Source organism: Passer domesticus, chromosome 3, assembly GCF_036417665.1.
Source record: "Passer domesticus isolate bPasDom1 chromosome 3, bPasDom1.hap1, whole genome shotgun sequence".
Taxonomy (NCBI): Eukaryota; Metazoa; Chordata; class Aves; order Passeriformes; family Passeridae; genus Passer; species Passer domesticus.
In genome coordinates this window covers 45,197,518-45,223,485 of record NC_087476.1, presented here as the reverse complement: position 1 = coordinate 45,223,485, position 25,968 = coordinate 45,197,518, and the positions used below count along the sequence as shown (strand labels likewise).

The following is a 25,968-nucleotide window of genomic DNA, read 5'->3' as shown; positions in this document are numbered from 1 at the left end:
AAATTACATTTCAGTAGGAAAAAAAAAAAAATTCTGCACTAGAAACTTAGGTAAAAGACTTAGGTTACATTTCTGGTAGCTAGTTTTGAAGCAATAATGTTCTTAATGAACGATACATAAACACTAGTTTCCTTCTTCCAAAGATTTTTTTCCATTTTCTTTTGTGAATGCCTTAATAGGGATTTTTTTTTCCTTTATAAAAAACAAATTTTACACTATTATACATGCCTCAGATTTGCATATCTCTGTTCCCTAAAAGCTGATATTAAAAAAAATAGTAATTCACTATTATACCATATGTTTTACACACTTATTTATATTTCACTTATCAATAATTTATTTCTTTTGGCTACAAAAATTTACTAATTTCTCCCCTTCCTAAGAACACAAGACACACAAGGAATCACTACAGATGTGCATCTTCAGGGTAACTGAATTTCTTGTACCACAAAGCACACGTAAAAGCCAAATTTTAAAATTCTATTACAGAAACAATTTTGTTACAAACCTTTTTGTTTAATACTACTACAAAGCAAGCATGCTGCATTTAGCAAACAGGGAATGAAAGAGTAATAATGCTCACATTAAAAAAAAACCAATAACATTCTCCTATTAATGAGAACTGTTTTTTGATGCAGAATTCTGAGCTCCATTACAAAAACAGGAAAAGAAAAACACAAAAAAACCCCAACAATAACACACTAAAAAAAAAAACAAGCAACCAACCAACCAAAAAAACCCCAACAAACCTCTTGCAAGTTCTGTCAAAAAGCAAGAGCCATTTTGAGGACCAGAAAGCAAATGTGAGCTCTTTTTATCTAATACACTTTAGGAAAGATAAACAATTTCTACAAGGTAAAGCAGGTAGAAAACAGTAACTAAAGGATTTTAAGTTCTCATGTTTTTTACTGTATCCAGCATTTATTGCAAATGATAACAAAAGCAAACTCTACAAATTACCAATAAGGAGAGCCTGCTAGAAGAGAGAATGGAGAAATTTCATTAGCATTTAAGAGAAAAAAGAAAAAAAAAGCAAAGACACTAGACTAATAGTTAATTTACATGTTTAAGTGCCTGAGACTCAGTCAGCCACTGATTGGTACAGTTCCACGTAATGAATGACAAACATAAGCATGTATTATCAGCAATTAGTATTAGCACAAAAATAAGAGCCTAATTTTTATTAGAGGCTTTTAATAGAATGCAGGTTAGTAAAAACTCCCTAAATTGTTAGTTCACTTTTGTAGTCCAAATGATACTATTGGTACCTTAAGGTTAACACTGGGTTAATCTCTCAGCTTCTCAAGAAGGCGGGACTCTGGTTTTATTATCAATACTAGCAAAGGTTACAGCCCCGTGCCAAAATGAGAGCTTCTAACCACCTGTGTATAGTTCTTTGGTCACTGCTAGCCACCTCTGTGCTCTGAAATCTCATAATTACTTAATTTTAGGGTTTTTCTTCAAAATGAAGGCATTTTCAGAATGGTTTAAGAGTTTTGTGATTAAAAAAAGACTTGAATATTTCCAGTAAACTGTATGACAAAGATCAGTAAGACATAGCAATGCTTTAATAACCTGACAGCCTGGGGCTCAGGCAACTGCTGACAAAATCTTGCTTCAAAATGGACAAACACAGAAGCATAGTGCTATCACTGAGGTCCTGGCCATCAAACAGTATTTTCACAAAGATACATTAAAACTTTTTTTTTTTTTTTTAATACAACAATACTTTGGAACACAGAAAATTACTTTTACAAGGAGTACTGAAATATTTTTGTAGATCAATTAGTCAATTCTCCACTTGCTTAACAGTTCTCTGGATTTTACAGGAAGATTTATTTCAGAATACTTCTGGTTTGCTTTAGCCTATTGTCAATGAGGAAAATGCAACCTCAACAATGCTTTTGTCTTCTGAAGTTCTGCATTTGGTTTCCTCTGCAAAATGAGCATTAACAATATGTTCTGCTGTCCCTGTTTAAAATACCACTCATCCATGTTTCTGTTCTTAAGATAAATGAATAATTAATTTCAACTTATTTCCTTTTTTTTGTTCAGCAGGCATCTGAAAGCAACTTGAAGTGTTTAAAGCAAATCTCAATAGTTTTCTGATGTTGTCTCCACACACTATTATTTTGCCAAAACAACCTCACTTTTCATCTGTCAAAACAGAGAGTTGCTTTGTCCACAAGTCAGAGCAGTGTATATTCTAAGCCTGCAGTGCTTTCCAGCTTCATTTTAATCTAGCAGTTCTTTAAATACTAGTAAATCAGACTGCAGGGAAATAAAGCCATGATCTCCACTGCAGAAATGAGCTGCAAACATCACCAAATTAAACATGGCTCCTTATTATTAATGTTAATTGTCTCACCATGTGAGCTCCTCTTCCAGTCACTGCACTACTTTATGACTATTCAAGCAGAAGATTCCTTATCCCAAATTTGCCTTCTGCAAAATTTCAGAAAGCTGGAACTCCTCTTATCATGCAAAACCTGTGTAGAGTTCCATGTCACAGAAAATCAGGCAAGAAATCCAGCCATTCAGAAATCTGTGAATTTAACAAATTAGTATATCCAAACCAAGTAGATTTTAAAAATTCACTTATTAATGCAAGATCTTGGAAACACATTTTAAATGTATAGTTCTTGTATTAATTTCCCAGCTGCAAAAGTTCAACAGAACAGGTGCTTTTTACAGTTGAAGTCATTGGTGTACCTCAAGCAAGTCAGCAGGGGGAGCAGGCAATCAACTTGGCAACAAACTATACCACAGTCTCTCCCTTTACAATATGGAAATATAACAGACAGTCTGTAAACACCACAATACTGCAACATGAAAGCAGTGAGCATTTATACAGAAAAGCAGGTATTTACACTAATACATGGTACAGCCATTTTCTACCATTTGAGCATTTAATGTTGTGACAGTCAACACTTCCCTCTCCAAACCTTCTCATTTCTTCATAGTCTAAGCACAATTGTCTCTCTATTTATATTTTACACTCAAGTTTTGGACGCCCAGCATAATCATATTCACTGGACAGAGCACAAATTAAATTATCAAACAGCAGCAATTGCAATGACCCCACACATTCTGAAACCACCCCTGCTTGAAAAATGCAACAGAAACTTAAAACAACAACAACTGTTACCTGACCACAATTCCTTCATGGGAGCTGACCATAGAACTGTTACTTCCTCAAGTGTGCAGGTTTGCAAAATAACAGCTAGGAGATATAAACTGCTCCACCCATTTCAGAAAATGGTATTAATTTAACACCATAACAGACAATTTCACTTAACAGATTCTTTTATTATTAGTGATTCAAGAACTAACATAGATATGTTCGTATCTTGCTCTGCATTTTCCCTCTGAATTAAAAAGTATCTCAGCTGGTTAAAGCTGCCAAGTACATCTAGTTTTTTATTAAACATTTTTATAAACAATTTAAAAGTTTGTGACATACCCTTAATATTCACAAGCTGTGTAAAACAAATTAAATAATCAAGCTAGCTTGGGCAAAGATCATTTCATACATTTATTTTTAATTTTCACATTTAATTCAGTAGAAGTTTCTTAAAATAGTTAATCACATTGAGAGTGTTTGTTGCATTATATGAACTACAAAAGCAAAGATCAATGGCAAGCAAGCATCAGGTGGCACTGTACAGACTCAGTACAGGATGATGGTCCCTGTCCTGAAGAATTCAAGAGCCTCTAGACAAACTCTAATACCTCCTTGCAAGATCAATGACCAGACAGGCTAACAAAAGCACTGCAAGGTGACTTACACTGCTAACTTGCATCTTGAATGCTGTGAAAAAAAACCCAAACCTTACCATCTTCAAAACTGTGAAGTGACTTCTAGTCCTTAACTTCTACCAGTCACTACTGGCCAGTGATTCAAATACTGTATTATCAGTATCAAGTATCATATTTTAAGATCTAAAGTAATTTTATGAAGTTTCCTTTGAAATGAAGTAGTAATCTATGACTTCTTACCTGAAACTCATCAAAACACAGGAGAGCAGCCTCTCTGCTTATTTCCTCTGCCACAGGTGCAATTGGGTCGTATGATTTGGCCATAAATCCTGCTTTTCTCTTTGGTAAGTTCTGCTTAAGGCGATGTATTCCTTAGGTGATAAAATGGAAAAGAACACATATTTCTTATTTCTTTTTCTAAGACAGGAAGAAGAAATTATTTAGCTAACAAATAAAAAGTAAACTGGTCCAGTAAAAATAAGAAAGCTTCAAACTTAATCCAGAGTCAAGAGGCTAAAACACTTTACAACCACATCCACACAACAGTAAAAAGCTCACAGATGTTGTGATTCTTATTTTGTTTAGAAGGCTGTAAAACAAATGTCAAAAACATCTTGAATGCTATGCACCTATACTCTATCTTCTACAAAATGATATAAATTGGAGTTTTATCTTGCTCTGAAGATATTCTTAGAATGCATTTAGCTAAAAGAAGGTAGACGTAGCAATACAGTGATACAGCAACACGTGAAGATGATGACAATGGTGTAAGGTAAGATTATTAAAACCATACTTTACTGTCTCATGGACTGTATTGCATCTGACTATAGACAAAGATTGAGGAAAAAAAGGATCCTGCAGAAGGAAGCTACCTTTGCTAAGATTAAACACAAATGACAAGAAATGGAAACAAAATCTCAAGTGACCCAGCAATGATTGAAAAGTGGGCACTAAAAAGTGGCTCGAGTTATTGACACCAGTGAAAGCTTCCCAAGAAAAATGCAGCTGTCACAACACTTGTAAAATACAGCAATAGTTAACAATTTGATAGTATTATACGGTCATAGAATTTAGAAACAGAAGCAAGTTTTAAAATATCTAGAACAGCATTCCTGTCAAAAAAGTGCCTTATTCAGCTGATCAGAAAATTTTCAGAAACTTAGGATGTACTTCTTTCTCCTGCTTTTTTCCTCTAAATTACTGGCAGTTATTACTGAGTTACTCAACCAGAATATTTTCCCTTCTCCTTGGCATTTATATCTGATTTAGTTATTGCTTATTCAAAATACAGAGTGAGCTTAACCTTTACATTTTCAGTTTTAGCAGTTGCCTTCTTCAGATTTCAGGTAAGCTAATTGGCACCTGGAAAACATTTAGTTAAGGATTTCAATCTAAGCAATACACTCAAGTTATATATACAACCAGGTATGTATATTTTTCTTTCAGAAAAGATACTTGAGAAATAATAAGCAATTAATATCTATGCTGGTATGATACACAATGCTAACATGCTTTAACTTTTCTTGTATTTTTTTTTTTACTTTTCTTTATGCTTAAATATTTAAATAACATTACAGTGATTAATATGAAAATGAGACAGACTTTTTAATAGATACTGTATTATATAAAATTCTTGTCAATACCTGTGTCTGCACTTACTCTGGTGTACATCCAACATGAAGCCATGAAAATGGACTCTCTTTTTCCTTTCTACTTCCAAGTGAGAATAGAACATGTCCATCACCATTGTCTTTCCTGTGCCTTCAAGTAAGAACAATAAAAAACACTCAACAGGTAGTTAATTTAAGAGCAGTCTGCACTGATTACAGTAATGATTGTTTGTTAGCTTGGCCCTAATGAAACTCTAATTTTCCACAGGGTAAGTACCAGTCCAGACTGCTGTGAGGAACAGTTATGTTTTCTGTTCAAAAACTTGAAAGAACTACATTTTTATTTTTCTGCTTTGAAACACAGATGTGGCCCAAAGGTTGCACAAATTACTCCCTGTACACCTATAAAACATGTTAGTATTTCATTTGGAAAGCAAGTATGTTTTCATGCTGCACTGTTACAATTAGAATATATGAATTCTCTCCCACAATTAGTTCCCATATTCTTAAATTGCATTCTTAAATATTAGAGAATGGGTAACACTGAAAACAACTACACATAGTAATGTGGTCCAATCAAACAGCTTCCAGCATTCAGAGTGTAATTATACTAAATAACATCATAATGTTACATCCACTAAAATTCATTAAACTAATAAAGCTACGTAAACATACAGCTTTCAGACACTTCAGAATTTGAATAGACATGAATTTAGAAATAATTCTATTGGATGCAAATGACACTTACCAACATCTCCATAGACATAAAGACCTTTTGGGGGGTTGGTTTTGGCAAAGAGCTGCAAGTCAAGAGAAAAAAGAGTAAATGTAGATAGGAGGTAAAATAAAAGCAAGCACACGGCTGTGATATAGTAAGAAAGCAGCTTAACCTTAAGCTACACTTAACCACAACAGTAGCACTAGGCAGCAAAGTGTAACCTTGACTAGATCATTAGCTCAAAATTCATAAGTAACGTTATCATTGTGCAAATTCTATTTAAGAAGCAAAACACACGTGCAGGGCTTGAGATTTGGGGTTTTTCAGATCATTGTGAAAATATCTCCATCCCTGGCCATAGCACATGTGAACAGAACACATAAAATGATTCAATGTTTCCAAATCCACCATCATCAAAACAAATCCTTTGCCTCATTAAGCCATTTGAGCAAATAGTCCTAGGAAAGAAGGATATAAAGTTAAGCAGTATTGTACTATTCATAGATATATGCACTAAATACCTATTAGAGCAGGTCTGCTAAAGAGATAAACTATTAGGACTTAGAAAATCAGTACTGCAGAGGCCATGAACATTGTACATCCTATACTCTCAGCTTTGAATATTAAACCCAAAATTATCTCTGGTTTAAACATGATTAAAATCAATACAGTCACAGTAAAAATATGTATCTATATACACATGCATGTGTCTGTATATGTATAAATATATAAACATATAAAAATACACTTTTAAAGTATGCCTTTTATTAACCATTTTTTCAAGTGAGTTTCTTTCATCTGGAATCAATATTGCTTAGAAATTTTTAATTTCTAAATATTATTCAGAACATATGACACCTGATATCTATATTACTCAAGTATATATTTTTATGCAAAAACTTCCAGTAGTGCTAAGACTTTCAATTTGAAACAGTCCTCTTTCCCTTTCCCCCAGTACTGTGCACAGCCACTTCCAAGTATAATTCAAAAAAGAAACGGTTTCTAAAAAACTGGAAATCTTAAAAAAATTCAATCAAATCCAGGAAACTGAATTGGCATCCACAAAACACACTGCAGAAGAGTATTTGCTTATTTTAAAGTGCTCCACTTTCAGAGCTCTATTGGCTGAGCCAAGACAGAAGAAAATTAAAATTGCAACCCTGTGGTCTCATTTGGAACTGGGTAATTGCTAAACAACTTGAATCTAAAGCACTTTTTCAAAATACAGTACCATGGTAAAGAAATAGAGGAGTCAGTACAAAACACTAATTAAATATAAAAGAAAATGCATGACCAAAAAGTAGAAGGGTAATATCTCGGGTCTACAGTACCAGCTCACTCAGAAAATATGCAAGCATGGCTCTTACACAAGAGCCCTTTTTGGATTTAATTTAGATCTCTGTTAATAGGGTAATCAAAAATTTGTATCATCAATCTGTGGCTGGAAAGGGTTTCAAATGTTTGGAAACTATTCCATTAATTGACAGGGCTGCAACTGTCTGCTAATGCTTTGAAAGCATTGTAAGACAATTTAATTGTTGAATATTTTTCAGCGTGTACGTTTTAAAGAGCTTGTGCTCAATAAAACTCCTGATGCTCAAAGTTACAAGAGAAAAGGAGAAACAGACAAAAATCCAAATGAGACATTTTCAAAATAATTTATTTGGGTTTAGATTTAGATTACCAACAATCATTTTAACAATATAATAGACTATCATATTCAATTTATTACACAGAAAGGCTGTATTAACGTGATTTGCAGTTTCACAAGAAGCAGCACAAAGCTAAAAAAACAAATCAATGTGTAGAGTACAGCTTCACCTGTTTTTGCAAAGGTTATACAACCAGAACAAATAATAATGCCTACATTTTTATACCAGTATTTTCATTGTAAAACTTTTATTAATTACATTTAACTACTTTACTATTTGTCTTTTTAGGCATACTTATTTCCAGATAACATGTTACAGACAAAGGAACTTTTGTTTTGACTAAAGGAAACAGATATAATGGCCTGGGCTCCATAAAAGTTGTTTTTAAAATTTAAATTTGTTTCCCTTTGAAGACAGCAATATTTGAGCGATATCTGACTGCTAAAAAGGATGGATACTGTGGCAGATCCAAACATATTTGTTGATCATCTCTAAAAACAAGTCAAATATCAGAAAACCATTTTTCCTGTTTCAGCAATTAAAGAAGTTTGCAGGAAATATTTTACATATAATTCTAAACATCACACTATTGGTAGCTTTAGGATAATGACTTTGTCATTCCTGTCAGATATTGTATAACTCTAAGAATTTGTTTTTATATTCTTTGGTTGTTTTGGTTTGGTTTTTTTCTTAATATACTTTTTATTTCAAAAAAGTAAAACTTAATCAGTAATTTTTTTTAATACTGAAAACTCAGATATCCTACCAGTCTCAAGCTATTTTGCATGATCATAAAATGGATTTTTTTTCTTTTTGTTTTAGTTATTCTAATGCATCTTCTGAAGCCTGAAAGTTGTCTAAGAAAAAGGGAAACTTCCACTAGGATTGCTGATAAAATCCCATCAACACTGGATTCAATTTAAATCACAGCAAGCAGTCAATCAATGGTATGGGGGGCAAAGAAAGCAGAATACTGATCTTGTTTCTATGCAAACCTACTCTCTGCAAGAAGCAGGGAGGAGATCTAATGCAGAAGATCCTCCAGTCACCCTAAAATAAGGAGATTCTTCTTTATTTCAGGCAGAAAAGGGAGAAAAGTAGGAAATCTAGGAAGACAAACTAAATTAATGATTTCTCCTTGCTCATTTCCATATTATCCTGAGGTACCCTTGGGGTGTCAGCATAACAACATTAAGTTTGTTGACAATACGTTTTCTTTGGCAACAGTGGTAAGATTTAAGTATGTTAAAGTTAATATCTAAAAGGTACTAACCCAAAGATATTAAGTGATACACAAAACTTGAGTTTGAAGGGGAGAATACCTTTAGTAACATGCAACGTCTTCCCACCTTCTCCCCTGCTCAGACACCAGAAGCAAGCAACTCATTTCCTGGCAGTATTTACACCCTGACTGAAAAACTCTTAAGTGCAAATGAATGCCAATACTAAGATGGTTAATTAAAATATGCAAAATTCAAGACAAGTCTCCCAACAGCAGAATTTTTTTTTTTAAATCCTAACAAAACTGCCTTTTTCTCCCACTCTTTCAAGACTCCTTTTTGGCTGTTGTAGCTGAAGACATTTTCAAGGTCTTGAATGGTGTTTACTATTGTTCATACCTCTTTTCAAAACATGACCTCACTTATAATTGAGCTTATTTCAAGTCATTAGTACAGCAACTCAACAACTCTTAAGATGCCCCAATTGGTATTATTTTGAAAAGCTGGAGATCTGAAATGTCTATGCAAACTCTTATGGCCTTGAACTTCAATTCAGAGGATCTCAAAATATCAACACACAAGGCCATGCTTTCACCAAGTTGAAGATCAAAGTCCTTGTTCAAATTTGAGGAGTAATTTTAAAAAACAGAAGCCTACTTGGTTGGCAGCAAGACTAAATGTTTTTTCCCCCGAGATTCATTCTAAGCTGATGCCCCAAAAAACTTACATAATAACAAAATAGAATTTTATTATCATGAAGAAAATGGCACCTGGTGTGTCTATGTGCCCCAGACTACTCGTTTCAAAAAGGTTTGGCCTGTGAGGTAACACAAGTGTTCTGGGTAAAAAAAAAACCCTGAAAGGCCTCTATTGTGTCTGATATAAATATTTGCTCCCTAATCCTACTTTTACCACAATTCAGTGAATAAAACTATTTAGAGAAAAAGTGACAAAAGAAGAACCCAGCTAAAACCAAAGCAGACCATTCTTGTAATGGTTCAGAAGTTTCTATTTCTGGAATAGTTTCTGCTGTTTTGGAAGAGGCTTCTGTAATTCTATCACAGAAGAAATCAAGCAATAAAATAAAGAATATCAGACAATAGAAGAGGCTGGTAGAGAGAGGTTTCTCTTCCACTGTCCCTTTTTCCCTCACTGCAATCTCTCAACCACATTCTCTTCAATAACAGAGCCAGGAAAAATGAGCACACTTGAAATGCCAGGCACCACTATTTTTTTTTTATTTTGTAAAAGCTGCCAGTAGATTAATTTATTCTTAGTACAGGAGATTTCATACTAAAAGTGGGCTATTCAAGTTGCTAGAAACCTCCTGAAAAAGCTTACAAAATACTAAGTATAACTGAGAAAGTATTTTAACTTTTCAAAATATATCCTTAATTAGTTTAAAATACATAAATTTGTTTCATTTACATCTATTAAAACTCACCAAGTACAAAACAGAAAGGAAATCCAATGGTTTTATTACAAAAACATGACAGTGTTCAAAGCTACAAAGTACCTAGCCTCCATGAGAGGAGACTGCCAACAAGCTATTCACAAACACAGGATTACCTGCATCATTAATATTTTCCTGGAGAAGCCTTCTACTGCTCAGAATGAATTCCACCCATAAACCTACACAAATCCTATTCAACCCAGGCCAGCTCCAGGCAGCAATACTCAGCACCAGCTCTTCTTGGCATGAAAAGCCTTAGCTCTAACTGAACCTGCAACAGCATCACAACACTAAAGTCCACAACAAAAAACCAAGTATATTGCTTACTTAGGAAACCCCTCAACAGATGCAAACATATGGTAAGCATATGATTTTATCAACTATCTAGTCACATTTGTGACTTATTCTGGAGAAACCTTCATTAAGATGTTGATTACAACTTTGTTGAAGCAAAACCTGGCCTGCATTAGAATTTAAACTATCATCTGTTTGCCTTCATTTTATCTCATAAGGAGCTCTGTTTGAACTGGCAAATTGCTTCCTCAAATACAGCAGAAGAGGAACAAAGCTGTTGTGACTTCTTCTCCCTGAATCATGATTTCATTTAATTACATAAGCTAGCAGACTTTGACAGATTTATGCAGAAGTCACTGTTCTCCTCCTTTTCTAGGGTTTTGATGTATGCATGGCACTATATTGCTCAACCTGTTACCAATCTTAAGATTTCCACAAAAATACCAAATTCTAGTAGAAAAACCTCAAACTGCAGTAACACTCCTGTAGCAAGCAGTTCTTCAGCTGCTTCTCACTGACTCATTAGTTTATCAGTGAGCCATGCAACAATTTTCAAAAGTTGTTAAAATTAAAGCAATGTTAAATGAAGAAGTAGAATGCTTTAAAGGAAGTAGTGAAAAACACATTCTCAAGTGAGAAATGGCATTTAAGTAAGAAAGTGTCAGTCTGGCTTTACTGCAATTAGCTCTGTTACACAGGGACATAGCAGCATCATATTTCCTAAATAGAGTAAGGTTGGTATTTGTTCTCTGCAATACAAGCTTCCTTCCACTTACCAATCAAAGAATCAGTAAATAGCAAACCCACATAATTCTTGATCTACAAAGCCATGACACCCGCTCTAACAATGATTTGGAGCACTCCAGTTAACACAAGTCAGCTCTCAAAATTATTCTCCAGGGCAGTGCTTTTAGAACTTAATATCCAAATGTCCACAACTTCTTGCCAGAAAAGATCAAAATATTCTAGCCTACTGATCCTCAGGTTTGGCAGTAAAGGCAATGCCTCCATCATAACATTTTTGTCTCAGGCTGTGGCTCCCCTTATCTTGTGCTACATCATTTAGTCTTGCCCTGCAACCTGCAAACATGACAGTATTTGTGCCAGGAAAGAGAACGATCTGGTATGGTTAGGTAACAAGTTTAATAGTAGCATATTTAGATTTATGCTCATGAGATGAGGAGAGTTATGCAATGAATGCTTAAACAGGCTGACATGGAGATTTGTTAGCAAGGACTGCAAAAGACATTTATTGACCATAAATGTTCAAGTTACTCTCATGAAAAAAACCCCTAAAGTGGTGCAAGAGAAGAGTGAAATCAAAAGAAAAACTCAGGGTCTAACTGGGGAAAACACTGACAGATTCCCTTCTCCCAGGAACAAGGAGGTCTTTCCTGTTCTGGCTGTGAAAGTGCAGGTGAGACAGCAATGTATATTTTGCCACACTTTTCCCCCAGCACTATACTTTTATCATCAGGCTAGTCAAAGATCCAATTCTTGTTGTTTCATCCTACCACAGCTTACAACTGTGCTGACTGAAATATATTAATCAGATGCAAATGAAGCACATTCACTGGGCATTCAACTTTTGTGCACATCTATGCCCAATATTTAGAGACAAATTAAATGTCTTATCTGGTTTGCTGGGTGCTACATTTGGTTTTCTGGGATATAAACTCAGATCTATAAAACAAGAGGCAAGGAAAGCTGAAGAGGGAATTCCCACATCAGTTCTAGTTGCTTCCCATGAGAATGTGCCATGCCAGTGCTATCAGTATTTGCAGGTGCAAGGCCACCAGAGCAGCAATCTGAGAATAACAGCATGAAAACAAGACACATGGAAAATACTGTCAAAGAGAGTCTAGAAAACATTGTGTCAAGAGCTTCAGGGAAACATTCCAGAGATGCAACACCTGGCTAACAGCACTATGACTGTTAAGGCAATGTGCAACAGGGACATGTCTAAAATTTGTAAATCCTTTGAAAAGAAACTGTGATGCCCCCAAAATCACAAGGGTGCAGATTATACCAAGGCCTTCTTCCCTTACCTCACCTGGAAACTGGCGACATGGAGAAGAATTGTTTTTAGAAGTTATGTCTGATACATATTATAATGTGGAATTACTTGTGGGATATCTGTTAGAACACAAAACATCAGTGTTCAGTTTATGTAATCCAAACACACAAGTACAATACCAGTGCTTGAGAATTAAAACCTGGTTTAGGCCCCTCTCTCCTATAGCCAAATGACGTTTTTGGAAAAGTAGGCAGTGGACATAACTAAAACCACATTAGATTTTCTTACGGAATTATTTCAATAATATCTAATCTGGCTACTTCTGGAGTGCCACTGGACTTTACAAACCAAAAAAGAAAGAGAGAAACATGAAGACTGATCTATCTGCAAAGATGCATTTGCAAAAATAAAATTTGTGCTCTTGACAGAAATTTACGCATTTTAAGTGCATTCTTACAAGCAAATATAAATGTAAAAAATATTTTTATCATTGTAAACCTCACCTTTGAAAGAACATTTTTTGAATCAATACTGTAGCCTTTAAGGCTCTCATGCAATTTCTGCAGGTGCTGCACAACTCTTCTTTGCTGCTCATCATTCTTCAGCTCTTTATGCTTAATCAAAAAGTCATAATGTTCCAAAGGTCCATTGCAAACCAGTAAGGCTCTGGCGTGAGCATCTGTAGGAGTAGCAGGGCCTGTCTTCTCATCTGCCTGAGCTGTGTAGGCTGTAAAAATAAAAGTAGCCAATTAACAGAGAAGTTCTTAAAAGCATCTCCTTACAAACAACACATATTCCTAACAGTTTACACAAAGACATATATGCACAACTTACCTATGTAACCACTGGTTACCCCTTCATTTTCCATTAACTCAATTTCTAACTTTTTACTAACTCTAGTAGTATGTTTTAACATCCCTTTATTTTATTAACAAGCACACTTATTACCAGCTAGAGAGTTGGTAAGATTTGGCTGAGTTGTTGCAAGGGAAACTTTGACCCTTTTTTTTTTCCAAATTGGGATAAAACCATTTAAAATTTCCAAAGTACATTTCTCTAAATGGATAATCCTTTAGGTAAAACTTCAGAAAATACTTAGAAGTCAACAAACAAGAGACCAAACCAGGAGTTCTGTAAGGATGTTAAAACAACTTGTCAAACACCACACTAAGCAAGGCAGCAGCTGTGAAGCCCTGCAATGCCACAGCCTGATCTGCTGGCATTATCTTCTGCCTGGAAGAGACAGGGACAAGCCCAGATAGGAATACTGTCAGAAACAAAGTCAGAGTTGCAAGTGAAAGTACCTTTAAGCAAGTACAAACCAGCTGGAAAAAGGATATGTAATAAATAATTACTACACTTAAACTAGGTGTATATCTGCAGTAGAGTTTCACAGAGGGCTCAAGATCTCATCTCGGTGCAACCCTGAATTTCCATCCATGCCATATACAGCAAAATAAAGTAGACTGGGAAAGCAAATAACAGAAAATCAGGAGAGAGCTGCAGACACTCTGGAAGGCAAGTAAATTCTGACAAATTAGACAAATAATTTAGTAAAATTAGGATGTAATTCAACAGGGACAAAGCATGATATTTAGAGGAAATAACTAACTCAGGAGATGGGGAATGACCAGCTAAAGAGTACCTCTGCAAAAAAAGGATCCAACAGCTACACTGGATCAATAAAAATGCCAGTGAGACAATATCATAATACTATTAGAGAACAAAATAAACTAAAATAAAATAAACACAAGTCCTCCAATATAGATACACACAGAGAAAAAAACCCTACTCTATTCAATGCTGGTATAGTCTGCCCAGGAAAACACTTTTCAATTTTTACATCATATGTTATGAGAAGTATGAACCAAATGACAGAGTAAATGAGATTTTTAATTTTTTTAAAATATGAGTCATAACCCACAAAGATGCCACAAAAGGCACAAAAAGAGTTTTAAATGGCTATAAGAAAGAATATCAGAAAACAATAAAACTGAACTAGTAGATCAAATTATGTTTATTTATTGCAAGTAACAGTTTCTCCATAAAGACAGTCACTGTTTATATCTGCAGCCAATAACTGCAGCAAATTCTCTTGTTCCTGGAGGAACTGAGTTGCTGCTTTGAATTAAGAGTAATTAACTCATCCCTATCCAAAGAGATCACATAAAGTTGAGTTCAAAGTCTGTTACTGCAAAAATGTGAGTAAAACCTGTAGAGAAGAAAAGCATATAGCTGACTCCAAATACATACAGCATATTGAGAAAATGAAAGGATGTAGTATTGATACAGAAAATTTAATAACTGTAATTAAGGTAGTGAAATAGATCAAAAGTCTAGAAGCTGTAAAACTTCCAACGATTTGGGGTGAAAGTTTGACAAAAATCTGTCAGGAACAGGTCAGCAAACCCTGACCTGCCTCTGAAGGGAAGGGGAAAAGGAAAGATCACACAACTATAGAATGGTTTGGGTTGGAAAGGAGCTGAAGTATCATCTAGATCCAACACTCCTGCCGTGGGCAGGGACACCTTCCACCAGACCAGGTTGCTCAGATGATCTCAAAACTTTTTCATCTTGTTTTCTACTATTCCACTCCCAAAAAAGTTATCCTCAGTCCTGTGATCCATACCTCTGTGCCTTTGCAATACGTAGAAGTTGATGGCCCCAAGAGAGAGCTCCAGTGTGCCCCCTTATACCTATAAATTCTTGAGGTCTTACTGCTTACAAAGAAAAAAAAAAAAAGCTGATTTAGGGGTAAGAAAGGGTTTGTGGCTCATGACCTTCCTGGCCATGGACAAAGCACACCAGCAGGACTGCTCAGAGGCATGGGATTTGTCTCAGATTACATGTTCTCACTGCTAACCATCCTGGGAGTGGGAGAAAGCACTCTGTCATTAACATGTGACAGAGGTGGAGACTATGCCCAAATGGCCATAGAGGGTGTCCTGGCACAAATCATTCACTGTTCTAATATAATACTGAACACTGGGATTTAAACATCATGGGAGTACCCTATAGTCCACTACCAGGAGACACCCAGCAACTGCTGAAGTGATAAACTCACACCTGTAGCTGCAAAAAAAAGGCAGATGCTACTGAAGAGCATGTGGGGTTTTAGATGTAAGTCAACAGAAGGTAGCTGTACGAGTGATACAATATTCTAAAAGACAGAAAAAATGTGCACCTTCCATTCTAACCTGCATTTTGTGGAACAGAGTGCAAAATCTATCACTCAACTATAGGAATCACCTATGATTCAGTGTTCTAACTGTAGTCCTACAGCCCTCTTCTCCACATTGCAAAATAGGGGTTTTCATTTATTCCTTCCTGTTTCATTATCCAATCTTTGTATTACAGAAACTGCAACGCAATTATTTATTATTTTCACTTCTGAAGTCTTCAAATGTCACACACAGGAAAAGGTCCTCTACACCTATGGAGTGTTCTGGATACAACTATAGAAAAGCACAACATCAATTCACTGTTCACACTGTTTTACACAGAACAGTGTAAAACTAGACATGGTTATCCATAACCTACCTTTTTCTTCAGGGTGAGGACAGGGTTGGATGTTACCACATTTAACCTGATGTTGCCTGCTTCTTTAAATTTGACACCAAGCTGCAACTTTTTCCCTAAATTCCTCTTCCCAAAACATACATATGTCAGTAAAATCTCACTTTATTTCATACCATATAATTAAATCTTTGCATGTGCCTTTCTGCTTACACATATAAGGATGATAGACACAGCTGCAGTGAAGATCTACCATGACACACCCAAAAAAAGAAAGAAATCAGAGGGGAAAATCTCACCAAGGCAAATAAAACTTATTTTTAAAAATGCCGATCTGCAATTATAAAAAAATATTCTTTCAAGAATAAGACATATTTGATAAACTGACATTAATTTACCACTGCAAAGATAATTAATGCCTACATAAAATTATAAAAAGTGTTCTTAACACCAGGGACTTTCTGCTCTGGAAAAAAGCAGAAAATGTGAAAAAAAATGCAGAAAGTTGGAAAACTGATCAATGTGTTGTTGAGTTTTTCTACTGCTACTTAGAACTGATGTCTGAGATTACACAGAAAAAGGCATGTGAGCTTCAATGACAACACAGCTTATAAAAGCAACAGTCACTTCTGAGGCAGGCACTAGTTATTTATGCAAGAAGACAAACTCTAATGGAAGTTGAGTTGTGGCATACCAAAACTGATCCTGACAGCAGCCAAGAGGTCGAGAGCACAGAAGGGTAAAACAAGCTACAAGGTAGAGAATTAACACTTCCCCCTTCCTTCTTTGCTGTAATGGTTAATTACTGTTTGTCTTAAAAACAGAGAACATTTCCAATTACAAAGAAATGCAGAACTGTGAAGAGTTATGAGAACTGCATCCAAACCAAACTCATGTAGGTTACAACTGCACCAAAATTCAGCAGCCCAAAATCACCCGAGTGCCACCTTTGCTGACAGTCATGATCAAGAAGCTGGAATAGCTTCTACTAAATCAGTGCTAATGCAAGGTACAAGGATCACATCTGTTTCATTACTGCTCTGCCAGCACAGTCTGCCTTGAGAGCTTTGCACAAACCCTGGAATTTGTGTGGAGAGAGGGAAAAAATAGAAACCAACTTTGAAAAACTGTCATGCTTTCAGTAATCCAAGCTGAAGTTGGGAATATCAGTTTGGGTCACAATGAAATGAAACTGCTTCAAACCTTGAAGCTCTTAGTGTAAAGCTGTTAAAACTGCCTATGAACACAACTGCCACGTCAGAAAAAGAGGACTTGGAAGGCAGAGAGCACTTTCATCAACAGGCAGATGGTGGTATCAGAGACCTAAACTAAAGATTAAGCTGGCATCAGAACAGCTGCAAAATGTTTCCTTCTTAGATGACACCACAGTGACAAGGAAGGGCAATGGTAGAGTCTTGTAGCTCCAAAGGTTATTTTCCTGCATAAAAATAGGAGCAAAGGTAGCAAAATATCATAAAGTTTTTTTTTTATGCTAGTAACAGTAAACAATAATCATGTTCTCTTGTCTCATCTTTTATTAAATATATATGCAAGTTTTGCAGAATCAGTCTCAAACAGGTAAATTTCCCCAAGATGTACAAGGATTTGGATAAATTAAATGTGTGTTAAAGTTAAGCACATGAATAAACCTGCAGAAGAACAAAGACTTGTCATGTAAGCTTCTTGGGAAAGAGATCATGTGCTAAGAATAAAGCTAAAAATACATTTATAGTCCTACAATACACAAATGCTCCATTCAAAATATTGCACTATGATTAATGACAAGAATGTAAGAGAAGGTGATCTGAAAAAAAAAAATTACTTTCTAGTGCTTAATAGAAAGCTTAAAAAAATCAAAATCCAACCAACCATATTGGCGGGGGGGGCATACACACTAAGTTATCTGCATGAATTGAAGATGTTAGGCCAATATCATGTCAAATTCATAAAAGCCGTCTGCATGCTGAAATTAGTGATTCAAACCAGAGGAAGCAGCTTGCAACTAAGACATAAGGACAAGGATTTGCATTTTTGTCTCGTGATGTGACATCAGATGAATCACTGAAGGCCATTCATTTGGGCAGCATATGACACACTATTTAAACTTCTAGAGAAACCTCTAGAGAAACATGAGTTGGAACTAGAATTCTACTTTTTGCATACGTGCCCAATACATTATTCTGCTAGAAGATTACTTGTATTTTTTCCATGCACACCTCATTTCACAACCTGACCTATAGATGAAAGTAGGGAAAGAGAAGAGAAGCACACCAGTGAAAGTGGGACTTTACACAGATAATACTTGTCATGTCTTTAGTTAATTAAAGAAAAGGTACACAACTGTGAAATCACAAAATCAAAGGAAGTACTATAAACCAGTGATCGTAAAACCAAGATTATAAATCAATTCCATGATGGCAGCCCATCCCTGCAGTCTGATGTCCTCAAACAACATGTGCAAGGACTGCCTTTTCTTTAACACGGAAGCTGACAAACTGCCTGAAGCCCCTGGATTTGCTCAGACAACTTTTTCTAAATGCTAGTATGTTGGTTATAAAAAACAACCTACACAGAGTCCAAGTGTTAGACCAGTATAAAATAAAACACATGCAACTACAGTACTACCTGCAGCGCTTGTCTGTTTTTCTTAGGATGTATAAATATTCTACAATCACAACACAATGTGTGGATGTGGACATTTACCAATCCCGGGACCCACCAGTCACCAGCTGAATTCTCACACCTTGGCCAGACTGGCAGAGCACGAAGAGCTCTCATCGAAGAAAGAAGATCTCTGCTCCTAACCTAAGCCTCAAGTTAACAAAACTCCATACATTTTTGTACTGAAGAGGCTTTCAAAGCAGGGCTGTGAAGGCAGAGCACAGCTGTCCTTCGTTCTACACCGGAGGGTCCCTGAGGGAGAGCAGCCCCCAGACACGCCAAGGCCCGGCCACAGCGCCGGTGCAGCCGCAGGGCTCTCAGGGGAAAAGCGGCATCACCAGCTCGGGAAGCCACGGGTCACCCAGGTGACCGGGGCCGACTCTCGGTGCCACCCCGGCAGGCGGGTCCCCTCCGGGGCTGGGTCGCGGACAAGCCCAGGCCGGGAATGCGAGGACAGCGGCAGGTCACGGCAGAGCGGCGAGGCCCGTGCGTGTCCCGGCGGCTGCCGCGCGCCCCGCCCGGCACCGCCACTCGCCTCCCCTCCGCCGGGGACAGACCCGCGGCACGACGGGGAGGGAAGGCACGCACCGGCTCCTGCCACCGCTCCTCGGTGCCCTTCCTGCGCGGTGCCCCGGCGGCCTGTCGCCCGCCCGGGCCTGGCGAGCCCCGGAGAGCCGCGGCGGCGGCACTGACCTCTGTGCGGCGGGAGCAGGCGGCCGCGGCCCCCCAGAGCCCGCAGCAGGCAGCGCGCAGCAGCCAAGGCCGACACCAGGGCTGCCATCTTCCCGGCGCGGCGGCGGCGGCGAGGGCGCGGGGCGCGCTGGGAAATGGAGTCCCGCGGGGCTGTGGGGGGGCCCGTGCGCGGCCGGTGCTGGGCGAAGCGCTCCCGTCTGGGTCGCGGAATCACAGGGTCGATTAGGTCGGAAAAACCCTCTGAGATCATCGAGTCCAACCTATGACCTAGCATCACAATGTCAACTAGACCATGGCACTAAGCGCCACATCCAAGTCTTTCTTAACCTGCAGGGACGGTGACTCCACCACCTCCCCGGGCAGCACATTTCAATATCTAATCACCATTTCTGTGGAGAAATTCCTCCTCATGTGCAACCCAAACCGCTCGTGGCGCAGCTTGAGGCGGTGTCCTCTCATCCTGTCACTGGTTGCCTGGGAGAAGAGGCCAACCCCACCTGGCTAAAACCTTTCAGGGAGTTGTAGAGAGCAATAAGGTCAGCCCTGAGCCTCCTTTCCTCCAGGCTAAACAACCCCAGCTCCATCAGCTGCTCCTCACAGGACCTGTGCTCCAGACCCTTCACCAGCCTCACTGCCCTTCTCTGGACTCGCTCCAGCCCCTCAATGTCCTTCTTGTAGTGAGAAGTACAGAGCCCAACACAGGATTTGAGGCACAGCATTGCCAGTGATGAGTACAGGGAAACAATCACTGCCCTGCTGCTGCTGGCCACACTGTTGCTGATCCAGGCCAGCATGCCAGTGTCCTTCTTTGCCACCTGGGCACACCCCGGCTCATGCTGAGCCACTGTCAACCAGCACCCCCAAGTCCTTTGCTGGTCCCTGGCTCCTTCCCCCTCTTTTCCCCCCAAACTGTGCCACAGGCAATGTGGGAGCCCTCGAGGAGCCCACCTGCCTGGCTGCCCCAGGGGTGCACTCCCTACACAGCCATTTCAACCACTTGCTACAAATCCACTTTCCAAGCCCACCAGGAGCTCCACCTTACAACACCTTACTGCCCTACCCATGCACTCCACTTTCCAAACTGAACTTCCTCGTCCTCCTCAACACATAGAAAAGCTTCTTTACACTGAGGGTGGCAGAGCACTGGAACAGGCTCCCCAGCAAGGTCATGGGCTCTCCCTCTCTGGAGACATTCAAACCCACCTAGATGTGTTTCTCTGTCACCAGCTCTAGGTGACCTTGCCATGGACTAGATGATCTCCATAGGTCTCTTCCAACCCTAACTATTCTGTGAGTAATTTGTATTTTACCGCACCATGTCTGTATTGGGTGCCACAGCTGTCATCAGGGAGTTTTGGCAACTGAATTTGTATTTGTGGGTAATTTCTGTCTTGTACTATTTGCTTTTATCTCTAAAAACATGAACCATAAAATACTAAGGACAGATATTCATAAAATATTAAGGACAAATATCCCTGGCCAGAGTTACAACCTATCTGCACATCAGCAATATCAGTTTTACATCTGTCGGTATAATTTTTATGCCTATGAACATGTATTTAAAATGCAACAACAAGATATGTTAGATATAAAAGCAGATTTCTCTGGAGATAATTCAAACCCTAGAGGCTGATTTAGTCTCAGTGTCTGCTTGGCATACAGTAAACCTTGTCTTGGGAATCAGTTCAAATACTCATGTGGATTTCTGAGAACTCCTCGGGAGAATGCTGACCACCTTCCTCCTTTGGTAGGTACCTGATTGCCTTATCCAAGCACCTCCACTGCAACTACAATGTTCTTCTGACAGAAAGGCACAATGAAAAAAAGCCTGCACCCCAAGAGAAGGGCTCTGGCACTCAGGAATCACTAATCATAACATTGGCCAGCCTGTCATTCCTGACAGAAATGCACCCAAAGGCCAGGATGGGGCTTCAGGAGATGTTGCCTGCAGAGTGCATTGTGCAAGAAATAGTTTACAAAGAGTCTGTTCTTGGTAAAGCACGAAGGAAGTGCTTAAAATGACTTTTGTTTTTGCAACATCAGAATTCCTATATGTCATTCTAGCGTTTAATGTCTGTGCAACATGAGAAAGTGAGCAAATAGTTTTCACAGAATATCAATGAACTTTTTTTTAACAAAAGTATTGAAAAATGTTGCTTTAGGAACTATAGAACAGCTTGCAGACAAAGGTTGATTATATCCTGAATAGTATTGCTAATTCTAAAAATAATGTTTATGATCTTGAAAATATTAGCAGTGATTGAAGTTACACTCTAACATGTTCAGCTGTTTAAAATACGTAGTTGCTCCAGACACATCTTCAGCACTATATACCTAATTAAGTAGTGAATTAAAGTGCCTATTTATCACATCCTAAAAGAGCTGTTTTCAGTGCATTTTCTTTCATCTTTCCTCTATTGGGCATTTATTGGTTTTGACTCATTCTAGCATATTATAGCTATCAACACCTGTGCCCATTTAGGAATGAATTCCAGTACAAATCATAGTGAATTGAATAGGCATCTCAAAGATGCATCACAATTGTTGCAATATATTTAGAAACTCAAACAAGGAAACAAACAAATTCTGTAAAAGTGATTTAAATAACAAATAAGTTATCTTTATAAACAGCTTATCTCCTTGAGAACAAAGAATAAACAAGGCAACAAGAGCTGGGTTTTCTTCCATTATTAACTCAGATCACAATATGAATGGGTGAAATGTCAAGAATAATTGGAGAAAATGACAGTATAATCTTCAGCAAAAACATCTGATTTATTTAAATTGTCACTGTTTTTTTCTTAACCTTGCTATGCAAGGCAGCATAGAAAAACTTCTCATTTGGATCTATTTGGACATCTTCTACTTAAATGAATAAACCCTATTCACGCAATGCTATGGACCTTCTATACACTGGCCAACTGAAATGCCACCATGCACATCACAGGAACTTACTGTCCTTTAGCTGTAAGCACTTGGCAAAAGCAAGTTTTGGTGTTAACCTAAACAAACAGGACTTTCAAGTACATTTCTGTAGATTAGTCTGGTTTATGTCCTGTAACAGGTACAGATCCATTCTGTGGTGCATTTGTACCCTTCATTTCCTGTACCTGTGTCTTTGCCCACATTCAAAAATGTGGCATTGAAACTGTGTAGAAATTAAATTGGCACTTTTTCAACCCTGCTCCATTATTACTCTGCCAGCTAGCCAAAAGTGGCCTGTAACAGGAATAAAAAGGAATAAAAATGAGGGGTAAAATCAAACCACTCCAGGTGTCTTCTCTGGCCTCTGGGGGTATAACTGCACTGCTTTTAGAAATTTGGATGTGCTGAACCCCATGGGGATGGATGTGTCCAAGAGTCTTTGGGTCTCTTCCAGAGAGTTTCTGCAGAAGGAGGGCTGGGTTTACCTGACTGCAAGGCTCCAAGGTATTCCCACCATGGGAAACTTCTTTGGTTCCCAAATACAAAGACACTTTTGATATAGAACTGACCATTCAGCCTACTCTGTGAAGATGGATTTGTGGGTAGTTTTCATCAACACAGTTTCCATCAAAAGTCATTTTTCTGGGACTATGTCAAGACACTTGGGGGTAGACTTGATATTAACCTCATCTATTTTGAGACAGTCAAATACGCTGTTAAAAGTCTACATTGCTTATAAAGCCTCAGGTTAATAAAGCCATAAAAACATTCCCAAAATTATGGACTTGCATGCCTTTTCACTGTTTACTATTTGCATCTCAGTCAGCTCAAATAGCTCAATGCTTTAGAAATTCACTGCAGTATTTCAGCTACACAGCATCTCTCAGAACAGGAGTTCACAGTAAATGGATGTATATATAAATGGAGATATTACAAATTATGTTTAGAAGCTTAATATTACTATTTTGCAGGCAGGAGCACAATGCAGACATTCAAACATCATGTTTCAAAGCACTGGCAGCTTCTGCAGGGATCAGGAAGTCATTTTTCCACACAAGGCATTTCACAATTAGTTCAATGCCTTGTGGGTTTTGCCTTATCCTGAGTCAGCATTCCCCACAAGTTCTAACAAAATATGCCTATGCTGTGTAAAATGTGCTAACCTGGACACTTGTCAGAAAGGCTGAAGAGTCTTAACTGGATAATGGAGAGATTTGGTTCCCTTTCCTTTTAAAAGTGACTCTTCCTTTCAAAAAACAAAGAAAGAAACGAAAATCTGGTGGAGAAGTATTACTATCCAAAATTCCAGAAGTAATCATCCATTAATATTGCTTGTATCGGTTTGTGCTGTGAGACTCTGATATCCATTTTGCCACTTGAAATTATGCCAGAAAATCTTGGTGTCATGGTTGAATAATCAAGGTGTAATAACAAATCATTGAGTACCCGATTGTTAAAGAATTTAGGTTCACTAGGATTTTCACTGATAGGACAGACTACACTGACTTGGAAGGGACCCAGAAAGATTGAGTCCAATTCCAAATGCTTGACCTAATCTTTGGACCTACAAACACAGCTGACCTCTCTCCCCTCAGATTTGAAATTTGGTCTATAATGCATGTCAGAAACAGAATTAAAACTTCATTTGCTGAGTTCATGCTCACCTTTATGCTGAGAAATGAACCTTTCTACCATGAAGAAACAACGACATATAGCATAACACTAGTCTCATGATCACAAAAAAAAAAACAAAACAACCAAACATGGAACATGATTCAATGCAAACAAATGCATTTTCTGAGGATTGGAAGGAAACAGAGGCTCAAAGGACTCTGCTTTTCCCCTACCTTTATTCCTTCTCCTGGCCTTATTAGCCAGTGTGGCATTTATGCTTTCTTGTGATGTAAAGGAGGCTCTAGTCATGAAGCTGGGCATCTTCCCCTTTGTCTCCCAGGTTAGAGGAGTTGTATTTGACTTCAGTGGGAAAAACAGAGACGGGACACCTCATCAAATCACTGCAACCCTTTATATATCCATGCTGTTGACAAGTGGGGACTAAAACAGTCACTCCCTGTAGCCTCCACAAGGCTCTCCACCACCAGTCATCCCTGACAGGAAAAGCAGACAGAACAGTGTGCTGAGAAGGTGTGCTGTGAGAAAAGCATTCAGCTTGAGCTCACTCTTAATAGGTACCCAACATGAGAACAAATTCTTTATTCATCACAGACACATCAACTTCCCAAACCCACAGGACTGGCCACTTTTTTGTTGCTTTGAACAGACAACAAAACCAGGCTTGGTCAGGAGGCAGACAACGTATTACAGTTAAGACAACACCAGTGCTCTGTTTCTCTTTCACATTTGCAGTCAGATGTGGCAGCATAGGTTGTGTAACAAGCAAAACCTTTCCAGATGCATACGTCATCTCAGCAGAATTAATGAGTTTTTTCTTGCCTTGCAGCATGACCAGTTTAATAACTAGTATAACTCAGGTAAATGTCCCCTTCATTCCTGCTTTGTAAAACACGTGTTAGCCTCATTTCTGTTTATAATTATAAAGTGAATAGTTGGCAGCTATTAGTGGAAGTAAGGAAGGTGCTCTAGTACGTGGGAGAAATAACACTGAAGGACTGATGACAAGGAAATTCACGAAAAAGTTACCAAGCTAATCACCCATGGTATACTGGTTATGGGGATGAACTATTTTGAACTTTGGGATCATCTCTGTTTTCTGATTACCTTTTTATTAACACAGACAACAGCTAACTAAACTTGCCATATGTTAATTTTGTGTCTCTCAGATGTGATTTGTGGGCAGCCTGCCATTTTACCTACTGCCTACACAGACTTTTGGAAAAAATAACACTAGTTTTCATACAGTCTCATTCAACCTGGATAGTAAAGGAACATTACTAGCACTCCTTCATAAGAAAAGGTAAAAGGAAAATTATATATGCTTTTAATTATTGGAGGGGTACTTCTAATAGGTATTAAAAGGTATTAAAAAAGTCTGAAGTCCTCCAAGATGATAGAAAAATTTAGAAGTAATAGCAGATTGATATAAATTCAATTCATTGATGTCCTAAGTAAACACTGCACTACATTCAGAAATACTTCTATCATAACATACTACGTACTTAATCAGATAATGAGAAATAATGACCTTATGTCTTGGAAGGGGACAATTCTGTCAGCTCTGCTTCTCCCTTTCTCTCCCTCTCTCTTGCTCTCTCAAATATTTTAATAACTTACTCTCTAAACACTATCTTCCTTTCCTATCCTTTAAGAACTCTTCAGCTTTGCAAAGCTAAAATCCGACCCCGTTAGTAATGCTATTATTAAATGTGTATCATTTGTTAAAATTGCAGTAAGTTTCAAAAGGTTTAATGCTACTACAAACAACAGCGTCACCTCGACTGCAGCTTGGGTTAATGACTTAAGACTTCGGTT

General features: G+C 37.9%; 1 protein-coding gene across 2 annotated transcripts in view; it reads right to left on the bottom strand.

Moving 5' to 3' along the window:
- The window catches only part of AFG1L (AFG1 like ATPase), a 58,766-nt gene extending 39,069 nt beyond the window's left edge, over positions 1-19,697 (bottom strand). Inside the window, exons 1-5 of one of the 2 annotated variants that reach the window (XM_064412859.1) lie at positions 19,594-19,697; positions 13,227-13,450; positions 6,118-6,169; positions 5,419-5,520; positions 4,000-4,130 (exon numbers count right to left, since the gene is read on the bottom strand). In XM_064412859.1, coding sequence (XP_064268929.1) covers positions 4,000-4,130; positions 5,419-5,520; positions 6,118-6,169; positions 13,227-13,450; positions 19,594-19,681 — 597 coding nt within the window. In that variant the 5' untranslated portion in view covers positions 19,682-19,697. Of the gene's footprint in view, positions 1-3,999; positions 4,131-5,418; positions 5,521-6,117; positions 6,170-13,226; positions 13,451-18,980; positions 19,197-19,593 lie in introns of those variants that run through there. The other variant, XM_064412860.1, reaches the window with a different exon arrangement.
- Positions 19,698-25,968: the final 6,271 nt, after the last annotated feature.